Below are 19,573 nucleotides of genomic sequence, written 5' to 3'. Positions count from 1 at the left end.
CGGTCGAACGCTTTCTCCGCGTCGGTCGACAGAACCAAGAGCGGGATGTTTTTGTGTGTAGCATATTCTATAAGTTGTATAACCCGGACAGTATTGTCCTTTGCTTCCCTGGTTGGTACGAATCCAACCTGGTCTTTCTCAATTAATTGTGGTAGTACTGTGTTTAGTCTTACTGCAAGGATTTTAGCGTATATTTTTAGGTCTGTATTTAGGAGTGAGATTGGCCTATAGTTTTCGACAAATTCAGGGCTTTTTCCAGGTTTTGGTATAATAGAGATGAAAGCTTCCAGTGTCCGAGTGGGGAAAGGGTTCTCCGGAGTTATTGAGTTAAAGAGAGAGAGAAGGTGTGGGGAAAGGAGATCTATGTATTTTTTATAGTAATAGTTAGTGTAGCCATCAGGGCCTGGGGCTTTGTCTGTGGGGAGGTCTTTTATGGTTTTTTTAATTTCAAGCAGGGTAAAGGGGTTTTGAAGGAAAGTTTGTTGTTCTTCTGTCAGTTCTGGGAGTTTCACGTCTGATAAATATTTGTCAATGAAGGATACATCAGGCTCTGAGTTATGTGGATGTGAGTCTGTAGATTTCGTAGTCAGGTTGTATAGTTGTTCGTAGTAAGAACGGAAGGCTTCAGCGATGTTTGGAGTGTCATGGTGTGTTTTGTTAGGGGACTTTATTGTGAGAATGTAGGCCCGTTGGGCTTTACGTTTTAATTTGCGGGCAAATAGCCTACTGCATTTATTGTCTCCTTCGTAATGTGTCTGCTTGAGTTTGAAGGCAAAAGCCTTGCATTCTTTATCTAGAAGGTTAGTTACTATCCGTTTTGTCTCTTGTAAATTCTTAGCTAACTGTGGGTTGTTAGGTGTTCTTTTAAGTTGTGATTCTAGATCATTTGCTTTATTCAAGGAGTCATGTAGCAGTTGTCTTTGCTGTTTTTTATAGTGGGAGTGCATGCTCATTAATTCACCTCGTATAGTCCCCTTATGTGCCTCCCAGATAGTCTGAAATGAGGGTATCGAGTTAATATTAAAGTCGAATAATTCTTTTATGGCTTTTTGAATTTTGTCATTATATAGTGGGAGGTCTAATAGTTCCTCGTTAATTTTCCATATGTAAGTAGAAGGGGAAGCTGAGGGCCATAGTATTGAGCAGGAAACTATAGAGTGGTCTGACCAGGTCGCGGGGATAATGGATGATTGTGTAATAAATGAGAGAGTAGTTACATCAGTTAGTATGTAGTCTATTCGAGAGAAGCGTGAGTGTGGATGGGAAAAGAATGTAAAGTCGTCTGTCTCAGGGTGATGTATTCTCCAGACATCATGTAGCGCCAAATCCCGTAAGCGTTGTTTTATGACCGACAGTGCTTTATGTGGTGTTGAAGAGGTGTGATTTGAGTTATCCCGGTACGGGTCTAGTGAGACATTAAGGTCTCCACCTACTATTAACATACCCTTGGCCACCTCTAAGATTTTTCCAGTTAGGGAGGTTATGAATTTGTCTTGTCCAGTGTTTGGGGCATAAGCACTTACTAAGGTGGTAATGGTGTTAAATAGTTTCCCCACTAATATTATATATCTCCCTTCCGTATCTTTATGTGAATCGAGTAGTTGAAAGGGTATACCCTTTTTTATTAAAATCCCAACTCCATTAGTTTTGGAACAGTTTGAGGAGTAATATGAGGGACCGAATTTATAAAAGAAAGTTTTAGGTTCGTGGCCCTTTAAGAAGTGGGATTCTTGTATAAATATCAAGTCCCCTTTTCTATGTTTAATATCTCGTATAACAATGTTTCTTTTGTGCGGGTTATTTAGGCCCTTAGCATTAATCGTTAGGAAAGATAGTTGTCTGTTATGAGTTTTGTTTTTACTCATAATGATTTATCCTTGATGGTAATACGCTGTGTAGGGTGTGTGAAGACAGTGTTAGACTATTTCTCAGGCCTGGGCGGTATAGGAACCAGTATTGATGTATAAAATAAAAGGAGCGTATGCATTGTACATTTATAGGCATGAACAATATGAACATTACAGTATGATTCATTATACTTAAATGGTAATCAATGGGGGTAGGATAGTTAACTAGGGGGGGGGAATGGCCAGGAGCCAGAGGGAAGATTGAAATTCTTTTCATTTCAATCTGAGGTTTTACAGCAGCAAGAATGCAAGTATTAAACATAAGAATAACAATGTGATTAGTTATACTAATGGCTATTAACCAAAACCTTTCTAGAATTAGAAAGACCCTTATAGGGTTATAGTAGAAAAAACATATCAACAAGAAATAACATTTTGCTTAGCTTAACTAGCATGTAACTAAACAGGTATTGTACTAGTTTCTGACTAGTATTGGTGACAAGTTTTACATTTCAGGGTCTTACCCAAGGTGGACAGTTCAAATAAGGTACTTGTCTTGGTCAGTCTCCTAATGATGCAGGAGAAATGTTCGTATTTTCTTTTCGCTTCTTAAGGGACTGAACTTTGTTCCAGGTTGTTTTCTGCAGACTTGAGAATGGAGTATGAGCAGTTGAGGGCCTTCAGATGAAGAAGGTGGACCAGGAAGTTTCAAGGGGATTCCCAGACCTTTGGAGAGCTTGTCAAGGTCTTGTACACCCTTGTAAATGATTGTAGATCCTTCGTGCGGTACAATTAAGCTGAAGGGGAATCTCCAGCGATATTTGATGTTTCTGTCCTGCAGTATAGAGGTGATGAAGCGGGTTTCTTTTCTCTTTTGTATGGTGCTGGGGCTCAGGTCCGGGTAGATCTGTAGCTCATGGTCCAGATATGTGATTGTGTGAGAGGATCTGGCTTTCTGCCAGATAGCTTCTCTGTCGTTGAATCTGAGGAATTTGAGGATAATGTCCCTGGGGGGAGCATTAGGTGGTGGTGGGGGACGGAGAGTTCTATGGGCTCTTTCTATTTCTATCGGTGGGGCCTGCTGGTTTCCCAGTATTTGACGGAAAAGTCCTTGTAAATATTCCAATAGGTCTGTTGGTTTAATTAGCTCAGGTATGCCCCTAATGCGGAGGTTACTCCTCCGTCCCCTATTCTCTAGGTCCTCTATCTTTTCTTGTAGGGCTTCTAGTTTGCTTTCATGTGTACTGGTTTGGTTGTATAATGAGCAAACAGCTTCTGTAGTTGTGTCTTGTGTTTCTTCAACTGATACTATTCTCTCTCCCATCTCTGTCATGTCTCTGCGTAGCGAGGATAGTTCTCTTGTTATGAGAGATTTGAGAGATTCAAAATCTTCTTTGGATGGTAGCTTGGCTATGTCCTGTTTAAGTTGTATCATGTAATCAGGAGAAGATATTGGATCATTCTGTAAAGTGCAGTCTGTGGGGTTTGATTCTTGTGTGTCTGAAGCGTTGGATTGGAAAAAAGAGCTTACTAGTGTGTTGGTCTGCGACTGACCTTTAGGATTTTTGTCCCCTTTGCCTTTGTTCTTGGATGTCATGGCTGCTGCAGAAGGTTAGTTTAGAAAACTCAGTGTGAGCAATTAGAAGGCTTGTGATGCAGCGCTCTGCGAGGGCCTGTTTAGGCCTGGTGTCGTATGCTGTATTTTATGCCAGATGTTCAGTGCTGTGCGTTATTTTCTGGTCAGTGCTGTTCATTAATATCTTTGAGGCAGTTTTGCTGTATTTCTTGGTTTTGGTTTGTAAATTACTGTTCTGTTTACCTCATTAGCGGATTGTTTTCCACTACTGTGCTGATCATTTGATCGCTGACCTTGGGATTCATCTGTTTAGCGTGTTATATATTTAGTGGGTTTAGTTGTATCATGTCCTCTCCTGTGTAAGACTTGTGTGGAGCCTTTCGTGTACAATCTAATGTGAGCTCTTACCCCATCAGGTCTCCGATCATCGTGTGCTGTGAGAGATCCCTTGCCGTCGCAGTTGTAAATGATTAAAGATGGCGACGGAGCGCTCCGTTGCTCCTGCTTTCTGTAGAATTGCATGCGGGTCCGGTCTCTCCCGGTTACGAGCTTGCTCACATTTGGGGCTTTAGTTGTTAAGCCACTGTTTGCTGCTGATTAAAAGTGTTAGACACTGTTTTAAAGGTGACAGGTCTTACTGCTGTGCCGGAGCGATGTGACTATGCGGCCATTTGCCTGCTTGGCCAAGCTCCGCCTAGCTACTTACTATTTTAATGGGATTTATGAGGTTGATGGGATGAACACAGTTTCTGAATATTTGGGGGAATATAAGATAAAGGCACGCACATTTCATCATCAAGCATTTTTAAGCTTCCACTTCCTATCCATATATCAACAGCAGGAGCAGCAATGCACTACTGGGAGCTAGCTGCAACAACAACAAAAAAACACTTTGACTTCAGCTCAGCGTTTAAGCTGCCACCCTCAGAGCTCTGTGAGTCTGAATGACTACTGTCAACGATGCGAACGCACTGCTGTCCCACTCACTGACTACACGTGCAGTCACCAGCCAATGTGCCGCTAAAGCCGCCAATGGGAATAGTTTCAGTTCCCACTGAGCTGTGCCAATTGGTTAAGATGATCTGTGACCCACTAGGTATCAATCACGTGTCAACCATGTGATATGCGTAGCAGGCAGGTGGAAAGTCAGAAATAAAAAAAAAACAAAAATAAAAAAAAAGAAATTTAAAAAAATTTGTGCTGAAGCAGGGACACACCTACTCACTGCTGCCGACACACTAGTGTGTCCCGACACACAGTTTGGAAAGCACTGACCTAGGGTATTGATCTAGGTCCATTTTGGTATATTTCATGGCACCATTTTGCCACCAGATGCGATCATATATATAAAATCTTTAACTTTTCACAATGTTTGAGTTTCTCACTGAAATTTTTTACATGCAAGTACTGCAGTCATAAAACAAATGGTTGTAAAAACTTCTCTGGGGTCCACTTTGTTCAGAAACAGACATACATGGCTTTGGCATTGTGTTTGGTAATTAGACTGTTAATTGCAGCTGTTCACCACACTTCTTAAGTTCCCGACAGTGAGTGGGTTAATTAGATAGCTTGTAAGGTTACTTTCAGCTGTAGTGTAGAGGTTACCCTCCCACCTGACACCTCCCAAACAGCTCTCTTCCCTCCTTCACTCCCCACTGGTCACCACCATCTTAGGTAGACATCGACATTTGCAGTGCCAAGCGGTGCTGGAGTGGTGTTAAGTACAGACGTGCACCTGTTAGCATCAAAATAGACAACTTTAGCTGAACCTTTTTCATGCATGATTTCAAATTTTGGAGTTTTCTCTTTAAGAACTGCATAGCAAAACATACAAATAATAAGTGTTCCTGTACATTTTTTTTTTTTAGCAAACTCAGCATGACTTCAGTGTTGCAGACCTTATGAAATTTGTATTCATTGTCTCTTTTACTGTGACCAATCAGAGACTGCTTATAGGTGAATCTTGAGGCTCCAGATCTGCAATGACCCTGTGGGGAAAGGGAAAATCAATCATGCAGAGTAAAAGTACAGAAATGGCAAAATCAAAATAATAATGTTTTGTTTACTGACCTTTCATTTTCACAGTCTGGAAAGGCTTGTAAGTGTATTTACTAATTAAAACATGTTGTTTTAAACTATGACATGGATTTGAGGTTTACTTCTGTAGGGAGTGAGGTTTATGGTAACATTGCAGGTAATGAAGATGACTTTATCATTGCAGGTGATACATTTTATTAATATAATATCAATACAAAACCAGTAGTTCATAAAATATATATCTACTAAATTATACTGAATATGGCTGTGGGCAAGCTTAGTAGTTTATAGCATCTTCATAGGTTCACAGACCATATTAATCAGAGTTTAAAGGGACACTGAACCCAAATTTTTTCTTTCGTGATTCATATAGAGCATGCAATTTTAAGCAACTTTCTAATTTACTCCTGTTATCAATTTTTCTTCGTTCTCTTGCTATCTTTATTTAAAAAAGAAGGCATCTAATCTAAGGAGCCAGCCAATGTTTGGTTCAGCACCCTGGAAAGCACATGTTTATTGGTGGGTGAATTTATCCACCAATCAGCAAGAACAACCCAGGTTGTTTACCAAAAATGGGCCGGCATCTGAACTTACATTCTTTTTTTTTTAAATAAAGATACCAAGAGAATAAAGAAAATTTGATAATAGGAGTAAATTAGAAAGTTGCTTAAAATGGCATGCTCTATCTGAATCACGAAAGAAAAAATGTGGGTTCAGTATCCCTTTAAGTGCTAATTCATATGTTTCATTAATGGCAGTTTGCTAATAATGGTGTAATCTTATACTCTGCACTCTGGCTCTTCATTATGCCCCAAGAAAGCAATCTGCATGTTTCCCCAGCATTTCATGACTGGAGATATTTAGATATTCTATTATTCGGACACTATGTTAAAACGCTTTTGCCATCCTTAAAGGGACATGAAACCCAAACATTTTTCTTTCACGTTTCAGGTAGAGAATACAATTTTAAACAACTTTCTAATTTACTTCTATTATCTAATCTGTTTTATTCTCTTGGTATCATTTGTTAAAGTAGCAGCAATGCGCTAATGGTTTCTAACTGAACACATGGGTGAGCCAATCACAATCGGTATATATATATGCAGCCACCAATCAACAGCTAGAACCTAGCTTCTCTGCTACCCCTGAACTTGCCTAGATAAACCTTTCAGCAAAGGATAACAAGAGAAGGTATCAAATTAAATAATAGTAGTAAATTGGGAAGTTGTTTGAAATTGTATTCTCTATCTGAATCATGAAAGAAATTTTTTTTGGGTTTCATGTCCCTTTAAGAAAGTGCATGATCTAAAGTTGTTTTGACAGCTGTATCAGTTGTGCATTTTCTACTAATGCTTATTGGTTAGTAGGTATTTTATGCTAAAGTTCATTAATAGAAATTATTATTACGTCAATGAGTGCACAACAGAGATTAGTGTAAAAGATTAATTTTAAGAGCTTTTTTCTTTTCTTTTCTTCAGGTAATACAATTTGTTTAAAGAAACTCTTTATTGTGGATAGTTCTAAGTGCGATTTGTTTCCTTAATTGAGTATTGAAACTGGGAATATGTTAGGAATACTTACACGTACACATTGGATCCAGGAATATATAAACACAATGCACTATGTTGATTTTCTGATGAAGAAACCTCTAGTAACGGAATTTCCTTTAGACTATTCATTTGCATTGTATTTGGCGTATTTAAATTATGACTTATTTTGTTTCAGGGATAAAGAGAGAGACAGAAGGCGAAGGGATGAAGACCGTGATCAGGATAGAGACTATGATCGCAAGAGGCAAAAAAGGTTATCCCCGTTGTCAAGGAAAACTGATGAGACATCAGAAGAGCAGCCATCAGCTGAGCCCCCAGTAAAGAAAAAGAAAGAAGAACTTGATCCAATTCTTACCCGAACTGGTGGAGCTTACATTCCTCCTGCCAAGCTCCGCATGATGCAAGAGCAGATAACTGATAAGAGCAGGTATGTGATTCTCATTTTTATGTGCAAGACGTCAACATTTTGGTGTTTTGGCAAGGTAAACAGATGCTAAATGGGGAACTATAAAGTATTTAAAATATTTAGCATGCTAGTTTACACTATTCTCTGTTGGAAACTACACAAGGCTGGTTGTATTGCTTGCTTGCTTGCTTGCTTGATTGGCTGATTTTATTGATTGGTGTTTTTTATGTGGATTTCATGACTTATTTAAAAATGTCTGTAAACTAAAGCTATTTTCTAACATTGTTTGGCCCGCTGAAAACTCCCCAGCATAGAACCTGTGTGGGTAACTCACTAAAAATATTGTATTTGAGGTTTAAACGAGCATTCTAATACAAAAACTCTAATCTGTCAGGAAGCATGTTATTTTTTTCCCCCACTAGTGTCCCTGGCTAACTGTGGTTATCCCCACATATGGGTTAAAATTCGTTAGACACCTAGCCAAAGCTCAGCAGAAGGATTTGAAGTGTAATTTGTATTAGATAGAAGTATTAGATAAACCTTTTCAGTGAAAAAATGTGTAACATTATCTTAATATAATTATCATTAGTTTATTGTGAGTGCACTATATTAAATGAGATTGCAAACATTTAAAAAATATGTTGATTTGCCATATGTATTTCAGAAGTGTTCCAATGGTGTCTTTAGGCAAAGAAATGTATGTGCCACTACATCCATTTATGTGTTTGTATATGTGTTTATATATATATATATATATATATGTGTGTGTGTGTGTGTGTGTATGTATTTATGTATATATATGTGTATATATGTGTGTGTGTATATGTATATATATGTATATATATATAAAAAATTAGGGTTGCACCAGTACCAATACCAAGTATTTGCATGAGTACTCGTGCAAATGCACCGATACTTAAACCGATACCTCCACTTCCTTACCCATATGCTATATTTGTGGCTTTTTTTCAAACTGCATGTTCCCATTTCATTTTAAACTGGAGTGGAGACTAAACTAAAAATTGTTTACTACTGTTCTGCCAATAAAAATTGCTGTTATTTGTATTATTGTAGGAGAGATCACTGTACATCATTCAGACAAACCCCTGAAGTACTGGGCAGTTAATAAACAGATTTCCAGCTCTGGCTAAAATGGCCCAAAAATATCTTTCTGCCCCATGCAGTAGTGTGGAAAGTGAAAGACTGTTCAGCTTAGAGTCAAACATCCTTACTGATAGCAGAAACAGACTTATAGCTGAACATGCAGAGATGCTTCTAACTTGCCACTAACTTTTGAAAAATTATTCTAATTGTTAGATTCCCTTTTTTACTGCTAGTTCTCATCTTGCACAATTATGTTCAAAACATACTGTACTCTGAGGAACATCTATAGCCAGGGCTGGACTGGGAATAAAAAGTAGTCCTGGAAAAATATGAAGACGAGCCCTATGTCAGATTGATGTTATATAACAGCCCTACAACCCAATTGCATCACCCCTTTAAATTTAATATTTTATTGTAATATTTTTTATTTATAAACATGTTAAGTGAACTTTGACAAATAAAACTGTTTTATTATTTCATAATGTATTTTGAGTTACAGTCCTTTATAATTATAAAGAAGGAATCTTAAATAATTTGTCTGTATTGTGCTTGGTAAACTGTCACATGACATAAAAAAAAAGTATCGGTAATTGGTATCGGCGAGTATTTGAAAACAAGTATCGGTACTTGTACTTGGTCATAAAAAAATGGTATCCATGCAACCCTAATATATATATATATATATATATATATATATATATATATATATATATATATATATATATATATATATATATATATTATATGTTTGTGTGTTTTAACACTATCTGGATGGTTGCCTGGCCACGGTCCAAACATACACATATTAGACTTTACATTCTGGCATAGCAGTGAGTACTATTGACTCAAGTAACAGTGGGGGAACAAAGCGCATAATGATCATTACATAAACATGTTGACAAGCCATTTTTAGCTCCCATATCTTGCAAACAGAGGTTTCTCCAACATTGGTGTGTCCGGTCCACGGCGTCATCCTTACTTGTGGGAATATCTCTTCCCCAACAGGAAATGGCAAAGAGTCCCAGCAAAAGCTGTCCATATAGTCCCTCCTAGGCTCCGCCCACCCCAGTCATTCTCTTTGCCGTTGCACAGGCAACATCTCCACGGAGATGGTTAAGAGTATGTGGTGTTTAGTTGTAGTTTTTTATTCTACTATCAAGAGTTTGTTATTTTAAAATAGTGCTGGTATGTACTATTTACTTTGAAACAGAAAAAGAAGAAGAGTTCTGTTTGTGAGAGGAAGATGATTTTAGCAGCAGTAACTAAAATCGTTTGCTGTTTCCACATAGGACTGTTGAGATGAAGTAACTTCAGTTGGGGGAAACAGCAGACTTTTCTGCTTAAGGTATGACTAGCCATATTTCTAACAAGACTGTGTAATGCTGGAAGGCTGTCATTTCCCCTCATGGGGACCGGTAAGCCATTTTCTTAGTCTCAAACAGAATAAAGGGCTTAATATGGGCTGTAAAACAGGTAGACACTTTTATGGGCAAAATCGATTGCTTTATTTGAGCATTTTATACATGTTTATGCTTGAAATTCACACTTATAAGCTTGGGGAACGTTTAACGTCAGGCACTGAGTTAGACACCTTTCCAGTCAGGAAGGGCCTTCCCAGTTGTAGGCTGAGCCTCATTTTCGCGCCATTACTGCACAGTTACTTTTGAGAGCAAGACATGCAGATGCATGTGTGTGGATCTGAAAGTAGTTGGAAAGGTTCCTAGAAGGCTTCATTTGGTATCGTATTCCCCCCTGGGTTTTGTAAAGTCGCAGCAAAGGCTGTAGCTGGGACTGTAGAGGGGTTAAAACTGTAACCGGCTCCGGTTTCGTTATTTTAAGGGTTAAAGCTCTGAAATTTGGTGTGCAATACTTTTAATGCTTTAAGACACTGTGGTGAAAATTTGGTAAATTTTGAACAATTCCTTCATACTTTTTCACATATTCAGTAATAAAGTGTGCACTGTTTAAAATTTAAAGAGACAGTAACGTTTTTGTTTTAAAACGGTTTTTGTGCTTTATTGACAAGTTTAAGCCTGTTTAACATGTCTGTACCTTCAGATAAGCTATGTTCTATATGTATGAAAGTCAATGTGTCTCCCCCTTCAAAATTGTGTGATAATTGTGCCATAGCGTCCAAACAAAGTAAGGACAGTGCTGCCACAGATAGTAAAATTGCCCAAGATGATTCATCAGATGAAGGGAGTAGACATAGTTCTACATCATCTCCTTCTGTGTCTACGCCAGTTTTGCCCACGCAGGAGGCCCCTAGTACTTCTAGCGCGCCAATGCTTATTACTATGCAACAATTGACGGCAGTAATGGATAACTCCATAGCAAATATTTTATCCAAAATGCCTACATATCAGAGAAAGCGCGATTGCTCTGTTTTAAACACTGAAGAGCAGGAGGGCGCTGATGATAATTGCTCTGTCATACCCTCACACCAATCTGAAGGGGCCATGAGGGAGGTTTTGTCAGATGGGGAAATTTCAGATTCAGGTAGAATTTCTCAACAAGCTGAACCTGATGTTGTGACATTTAAATTTAAATTAGAGCATCTCCGCGCACTGCTTAAGGAGGTGTTATCTACTCTGGATGATTGTGACAACCTGGTCATTCCAGAAAAATTATGCAAGATGGACAAGTTCCTAGAGGTTCCGGTGCACCCCGACGCTTTTCCTATACCCAAGCGGGTGGCGGACATAGTGAATAAGGAGTGGGAGAAGCCCGGCATACCTTTTTGTCCCCCCTCCTATATTTAAGAAATTATTTCCTATGGTCAACCCCAGAAAGGACTTATGGCAGACAGTCCCTAAGGTCGAGGGGGCAGTTTCTACTCTAAACAAGCGCACTACTATTCCTATCGAGGATAATTGTGCTTTCAAAGATCCTATGGATAAAAAATTGGAGGGTTTGCTTAAAAAGATTTTTGTACAGCAAGGTTACCTTCTGCAACCCATTTCTTCTGTTATGTGTGATCAGTCCACGGGTCATCATTACTTCTGGGATATAACTCCTCCCCAACAGGAAATGCAAGAGGATTCACCCAGCAGAGCTGCATATAGCTCCTCCCCTCTACGTCACTCCCAGTCATTCTCTTGCACCCAACGACTAGATAGGATGTGTGAGAGGACTATGGTGATTATACTTAGTTTTTATAACTTCAATCAAAAGTTTGTTATTTTACAATAGCACCGGAGCGTGTTATTACCTCTCTGGCAGAGTTTGAAGAAGAATCTACCAGAGTTTTTTTTTTTTTTTTTACTATGATTTTAACCGGAGTAGTTAAGATCATATTGCTGTTTCTCGGCCATCTGAGGGAGGTAAAAGCTTCAGATCAGGGGACAGCGGGCAGATGAATCTGCATTGAGGTATGTAGCAGTTTTTATTTTCTGAATGGAATTGATGAGAAAATCCTGCCATACCGTTATAATGACATGTATGTATACTCTACACTTCAGTATTCTGGGGATGGTATTTCACCGGAATTACTCTGTAAAAAGTACATTAAACCTCTTAATAGGTATTTATTATGTTAAACATTTCTGCTGGAATGTAGAATCGTTTGCATTTTCTAAGGTACTGAGTGAATAAATATTTGGGCATTATTTTTCCACTTGGCAGTTTGCTTGTTTTAATTGTGACAGTTTCGTTTCTCTCTCACTGCTGTGTGTGAGGGGGAGGGGCCGTTTTTGGCGCTCTTTGCTACGCATCAAAAATTTCCAGTCAGTTACTCTTGTATTTCCTGCATGATCCGGTTCATCTCTAACAGAACTCAGGGGTCTTCAAACTTCTTTGGAGGGAGGTAGATTCTCTCAGCAGAGCTGTGAGACTTATATATTGACTGTGATTAAAAACGTTGCTCTGTAATTTTTATGCCCAAATTTAATTATTGTTAATTTACTAATGGGAACAAACCTTTGCTAAAAGTTGTGTTGTTTTTAAGGATTGATGCTATAACTGTTTTTCAGTTCATTATTTCAACTGTCATTTAATCGTTTAGTGTCTCTTTGAGGCACAGTACGTTTTTGTTAAATAAGATTGTAACCAAGCTGCAAGTTTATTGCTAGTGTGTTAAACATGTCTGATTCAGAGGAAGATACCTGTGTTATTTGTTCCAATGCCAAGGTGGAGCCCAATAGAAATTTATGTACTAACTGTATTGATGCTACTTTAAATAAAAGCCAATCTGTACAAATTGAACAAATTTCACCAAACAGCGAGGGGAGAGTTATGCCGACTAACTCGCCTCACGTGTCAGTACCTGCATCTCCCGCCCGGGAGGTGCGTGATAATATGGCGCCTAGTACATCTGGGCGGCCATTACAGATAACATTACAGGATATGGCTACTGTTATGACTGAAGTTTTGGCTAAATTACCAGAACTAAGAGGCAAGCGTGATCACTCTGGGGTGAGAACAGAGTGCGCTGATAATACTAGGGCCATGTCTGATACTGCGTCACAGCTTGCAGAGCATGAGGACGGAGAGCTTCATTCTGTGGGTGACGGTTCTGATCCAAACAGATTGGATTCAGATATTTCAAATTTTAAATTTAAATTGGAAAACCTCCGTGTTTTACTAGGGGAGGTTTTAGCGGCTCTTAATGATTGTAACACTGTTGCAATACCAGAGAAATTGTGTAGGTTGGATAAATACTTTGCGGTACCGGCGAGTACTGACGTTTTTCCTATACCTAAGAGACTAACTGAAATTGTTACTAAGGAGTGGGATAGACCCGGTGTGCCGTTCTCACCCCCTCCTATATTTAGAAAGATGTTTCCAATAGACGCCACCACACGGGACTTATGGCAAACGGTCCCTAAGGTGGAGGGAGCAGTTTCTACTTTAGCTAAGCGTACCACTATCCCGGTGGAGGATAGCTGTGCTTTTTCAGATCCAATGGATAAAAAATTAGAGGGTTACCTTAAGAAAATGTTTGTTCAACAAGGTTTTATATTGCAACCCCTTGCATGCATCGCGCCGATTTCGGCTGCGGCAGCATTTTGGATTGAGTCTCTGGAAGAGAACCTTAGTTCAACCACGCTAGACGACATTACGGACAGGCTTAGAGTCCTTAAACTAGCTAATTCATTCATTTCGGAAGCCGTAGTACATTTAACCAAACTTACGGCTAAGAACTCAGGATTCGCCATTCAGGCACGTAGGGCGCTGTGGCTAAAATCCTGGTCAGCTGATGTAACTTCTAAGTCCAAATTACTTAATATACCTTTCAAGGGGCAAACTTTATTTGGGCCTGGTTTGAAAGAAATTATCGCTGACATCACAGGAGGTAAGGGCCACGCCCTGCCTCAAGACAAAGCCAAAGCTAAGGCTAGACAGTCTAATTTTCGTCCCTTTCGGAATTTCAAAGCAGGAACAGCATCAACTTCCACTGCACCAAAACAGGAAGGAGCTGTTGCTCGTTACAGACAAGGCTGGAAACCTAACCAGTCCTGGAACAAGGGCAAGCAGGCCAGGAAACCTGCTGCTGCCCCAAAGACAGCATGAACCGAGGGCCCCCGATCCGGGACCGGATCTAGTGGGGGGCAGACTCTCTCTCTTCGCCCAGGCTTGGGCAAGAGATGTTCAGGATCCCTGGGCGCTAGAGATCATATCTCAGGGATACCTTCTAGACTTCAAATTCTCTCCCCCAAGAGGGAGATTTCATCTGTCAAGGTTGTCAACAAACCAGATAAAGAAAGAAGCGTTTCTACGCTGTGTACAAGATCTGTTATTAATGGGAGTGATCCATCCGGTTCCGCGGTCGGAACAAGGACAAGGGTTTTACTCAAACCTGTTTGTGGTTCCCAAGAAAGAGGGAACTTTCAGGCCAATCTTGGATTTAAAGATCCTAAACAAATTCCTAAGAGTTCCATCGTTCAAAATGGAAACTATTCGGACAATCTTACCCATGATCCAAAAGGGTCAGTACATGACCACAGTGGATTTAAAGGATGCTTACCTTCACATACCGATTCACAAAGATCATTACCGGTATCTAAGGTTTGCCTTCTTAGACAGGCATTACCAGTTTGTAGCTCTTCCATTCGGATTGGCTACGGCTCCAAGAATCTTCACAAAGGTTCTGGGTGCCCTTCTGGCGGTACTAAGACCGCGAGGAATTTCGGTAGCTCCGTACCTAGACGACATTCTGATACAAGCTTCAAGCTTTCAAACTGCCAAGTCTCATACAGAGTTAGTTCTGGCATTTCTAAGGTCGCATGGATGGAAAGTGAACGAAAAGAAGAGTTCGCTTCTTCCTCTCACAAGAGTTCCATTCTTGGGGACTCTTATAGATTCTGTAGAAATGAAGATTTATCTGACAGAAGACAGATTAACAAAGCTTCTAAATGCATGCCGTGTCCTTCATTCCATTCAACTCCCGTCAGTAGCTCAATGCATGGAGGTGATCGGCTTAATGGTAGCAGCAATGGACATAGTTCCCTTTGCACGTCTACATCTCAGACCGCTGCAATTGTGCATGCTGAGTCAGTGGAATGGGGATTACTCAGACTTGTCCCCTACTCTGAATCTGGATCAAGAGACCAGAAACTCTCTTCTATGGTGGCTTTCTCGGCCACATCTGTCCAGGGGGATGCCATTCAGCAGGCCGGACTGGACAATTGTAACAACAGACGCCAGCCTACTAGGTTGGGGCGCTGTCTGGAATTCTCTGAAGGCTCAGGGACAATGGAATCAGGAGGAAAGTCTCCTGCCAATAAACATTCTGGAATTGAGAGCAGTTCTCCATGCCCTTCTGGCTTGGCCCCAGTTAAAAACTCGGGGGTTCATCAGGTTTCAGTCGGACAACATCACGACTGTAGCTTACATCAACCATCAAGGAGGGACAAGAAGCTCCCTAGCAATGATGGAAGTATCAAAGATAATTCGCTGGGCAGAGTCTCACTCTTGCCACCTGTCAGCAATCCACATCCCGGGAGTGGAGAACTGGGAGGCGGATTTCTTGAGTCGCCAGACTTTTCATCCGGGGGAGTGGGAACTTCATCCGGAGGTCTTTGCCCAAATACTTCGACGTTGGGGCAAACCAGAGATAGATCTCATGGCGTCTCGCCAGAACGCCAAACTTCCTCGCTACGGGTCCAGATCCAGGGATCCGGGAGCGGTTCTGATAGATGCTTTGACAGCACCTTGGAACTTCGGGATAGCTTATGTGTTTCCACCCTTCCCGCTGCTCCCTCGATTGATTGCCAAAATCAAACAGGAGAGAGCATCAGTGATTCTAATAGCGCCTGCATGGCCACGCAGGACTTGGTATGCAGATCTAGTGGACATGTCATCCTGTCCGCCTTGGTCTCTACCTCTAAGACAGGACCTTCTGATACAGGGTCCATTCAAACATCAAAATCTAACTTCTCTGAAGCTGACTGCTTGGAAATTGAACGCTTGATTTTATCAAAACGTGGTTTTTCTGAGTCGGTTATTGATACCCTGATACAGGCTAGGAAGCCTGTTACCAGAAGGATTTACCATAAGATATGGCGTAAATACCTATACTGGTGCGAATCCAAAGGTTACTCCTGGAGTAAGGTTAGGATTCCTAGGATATTGTCCTTTCTACAAGAAGGTTTAGAAAAGGGTTTATCGACTAGCTCATTAAAGGGACAGATCTCAGCTCTGTCCATATTGTTACACAGGCGTCTGTCAGAAAATCCAGACGTCCAGGCCTTTTGTCAGGCTTTAGCTAGGATCAAGCCTGTGTTTAAAACTGTTGCTCCGCCATGGAGTTTAAACTTAGTTCTTAACGTTTTACAGGGTGTTCCTTTTGAACCCCTTCATTCCATTGATATAAAATTGTTATCTTGGAAAGTTCTGTTTTTAATGGCTATTTCCTCGGCTCGAAGAGTCTCAGAGTTATCAGCCTTACATTGTGATTCTCCTTATCTGATTTTTCACTCAGACAAGGTAGTTCTGCGTACTAAACCTGGGTTCTTACCTAAGGTAGTCACTAACAGGAATATCAATCAAGAGATTGTTGTTCCATCCTTGTGTCCAAATCCTTCTTCAAAGAAGGAACGTCTTCTACACAATCTGGATGTAGTTCGTGCCCTCAAGTTCTACTTGCAGGCAACTAAGGATTTTCGACAAACGTCTTCCCTGTTTGTCGTGTACACTGGTCAGAGGAGAGGTCATAAGGCTTCGGCTACCTCTCTTTCCTTCTGGCTTCGTAACATAATTCGTTTAGCCTATGAGACTGCTGGACAGCAGCCTCCTGAAAGAATTACAGCTCATTCTACTAGAGCTGTGGCTTCCACTTGGGCCTTTAAGAATGAGGCCTCTGTTGAACAGATTTGCAAGGCTGCAACTTGGTCTTCGCTTCATACTTTTTCCAAATTTTACAAATTTGACACTTTTGCTTCTTCGGAGGCTATTTTTGGGAGAAAGGTTCTTCAGGCAGTGGTTCCTTCTGTATAATGATCCTGCCTATCCCTCCCGTCATCCGTGTACTTTTGCTTTGGTATTGGTATCCCAGAAGTAATGATGACCCGTGGACTGATCACACATAACAGAAGAAAACATAATTTATGCTTACCTGATAAATTCCTTTCTTCTGTTGTGTGATCAGTCCACGGCCCGCCCTGTTTTAAGGCAGGTAAATATCTTTTAAATTATACTCCAGTCACCACTTCACCCTTGGTTTCTCCTTTCTCGTTGATTCTTGGTCGAATGACTGGGAGTGACGTAGAGGGGAGGAGCTATATGCAGCTCTGCTGGGTGAATCCTCTTGCATTTCCTGTTGGGGAGGAGTTATATCCCAGAAGTAATGATGACCCGTGGACTGATCACACAACAGAAGAAAGGAATTTATCAGGTAAGCATAAATTATGTTTTCGTGCATTGTTCCTGTCACTACAGCAGCGTGGTTCTGGTTCGAGGAACTAGAAAAGTCGCTCAGTAGAGAGACTCCGTATGAGGAGGTTATGGACAGAGTTCACGCACTTAAGTTGGCTAATTCTTTTATTTTAGATGCCGCTTTGCAATTAGCTAGATTAGCGGCGAAAAATTCAGGGTTTGCAATTGTGGCGTGCAGAGCGCTTTGGCTAAAGTCTTGGTCAGCGGATGTATCTTCCAAGACAAAATTGCTTAATATCCCCTTCAAGGGTAAAACTCTCTTTGGGCCAGAATTGAAAGAGATTATCTCAGACATCACTGGGGGTAAGGGCCACGCCCTCCCACAAGATAGGCCTTTCAAAGCCAAGAATAAGTCTAATTTACGTTCCTTTCGCAATTTCAGGAATGGACCGGCCTCTAATTCCGCATCCTCTAAACAAGAGGGTAATGCTTCACAAACCAAACCAGCCTGGAAACCGATGCAAGGCTGGAACAAGGGTAAGCAGGCCAAGAAGCCTGCTGCTGCTAACAAAACGGCATGAAGGAGTAGGCTTGGGCAAGAGATGTTCAGGATCCCTGGGCACTAGAAATAGTCTCCCAGGGTTATCTTCTGGAATTCAAGGAACTACCCCCAAGGGGAAGGTTCCACATGTCTCACTTATCCTCAAACCAAATAAAGAGACAGGCATTTTTACATTGTGTAGAAGACCTGTTAAAAATGGGAGTGATACACCCAGTTCCAACGGCGGAACAGGGAATGGGATTTTACTCAAATCTGTTTGTAGTTCCCAAAAAAGAGGGAACTTTCAGACCAATTCTGGATTTAAAGATCCTAAACAAATTTCTCAGGGTTCCATCGTTCAAAATGGAGACCATTCGAACGATTCTACCTACAATCCAGGAAGGTCAATTTATGACTACCGTGGATCTCAAGGATGCGTATCTACATATTCCTATCCACAAGGATCATCATCAGTTCCTAAGGTTCACCTTTCTGGACAAACATTACCAGTTTGTGGCCCTCCCATTCGGGTTAGCCACTGCTCCAAGGATTTTCACAAAGGTACTCGGGTCCCTTCTAGCGGTTCTAAGACCAAGGGGCATTGCAGTAGTTCCTTACTTGGACGACATTCTGATACAAGCGTCGTCTCTCTCAAAGGCAAAGGCTCTCGTTCTGGCCTTTCTCAGATCTCACGGATGGAAGGTGAACATAGAAAAAAGTTCCCTGTCTTCGTCGACAAGAGTTCCTTTCTTGGGAACAATAATAGATTCTTTAGAAATGAGGATTTTCCTGACAGAAGTCAGAAAGTCAAAACTTCTAAACGTTTGTCAAGTTCTTCATTCTTTTCCATGTCCTTCCGTAGCTCAGTGCATGGAAGTAGTAGGGTTGATGGTTGCAGCAATGGACATAGTTCCTTTTGCGTGAATTCATCTAAGACCATTACAACTGTGCATGCTGAAACAGTGGAATGGGGACTATACAGACTTGTCTCCAGTGATTCAAGTAGATCAGAAGACCAGAGACTCACTCCGTTGGTGGCTAACCCTGGACCCCCTGTCCCAGGGAATGAGCTTCCGCAGACCAGAGTGGGTCATCGTCACGACCGACGCCAGTCTAGCAGGCTGGGGTGCGGTCTGGGAATCCCTGAAAGCTCAGGGACTTTGGTCTCGGGAAGAGTCTCTTCTCCCGATAAACATTCTGGAACTGAGAGCGATATTCAATGCTCTCAGGGCTTGGCCTCAACTAGCAAAGGCCAGATTTATCAGATTCCAATCAGACAACATGACGACTGTTGCTTATATCAATCATCAGGGGGGAACAAGGAGTACCCTGGCGATGAGAGAAGTGACCAAAATAATAGAATGGGCGGAGGATCACTCCTGCCACCTATCTGCGATCCACATCCCAGGAGTGGAAAACTGGGAGGCGGATTATCTGAGTCGTCAGACATTCCATCCCGGGGAGTGGGAACTTCACCCGGAGATCTTTGCCCAATTAACTCAATTATGGGGCATTCCAGACATGGATCTGATGGCGTCTCGTCAGAACTTCAAGGTTCCTTGCTACGGGTCCAGATCCAGGGATCCCAAGGCGACTCTAGTGGATGCACTAGTAGCGCCTTGGACCTTCAACCTAGCTTATGTGTTTCCACCGTTTCCTCTCATTCCCAGGCTGGTAGCCAGGATCAAGCAGGAGAGG

General features: G+C 41.2%; 1 protein-coding gene across 2 annotated transcripts in view; it reads left to right on the top strand.

The window, feature by feature from the left end:
• The window catches only part of CWC22 (CWC22 spliceosome associated protein homolog), a 295,530-nt gene that overhangs the window by 31,858 nt on the left and 244,099 nt on the right, over positions 1 to 19,573 (top strand). For both annotated transcript variants that reach the window (XM_053698519.1, XM_053698518.1), the window contains exon 4: positions 7,186 to 7,437. In XM_053698519.1, the coding sequence (XP_053554494.1) occupies positions 7,186 to 7,437 (252 nt within the window). The remainder of the gene's footprint in view (positions 1 to 7,185; positions 7,438 to 19,573) is intronic.

This window comes from Bombina bombina, chromosome 1, assembly GCF_027579735.1.
Source record: "Bombina bombina isolate aBomBom1 chromosome 1, aBomBom1.pri, whole genome shotgun sequence".
Classification (NCBI taxonomy): Eukaryota; Metazoa; Chordata; class Amphibia; order Anura; family Bombinatoridae; genus Bombina; species Bombina bombina.
Note: the sequence above shows the minus strand (reverse complement) of the source record. Positions and strands in the feature narration are given on the sequence as shown.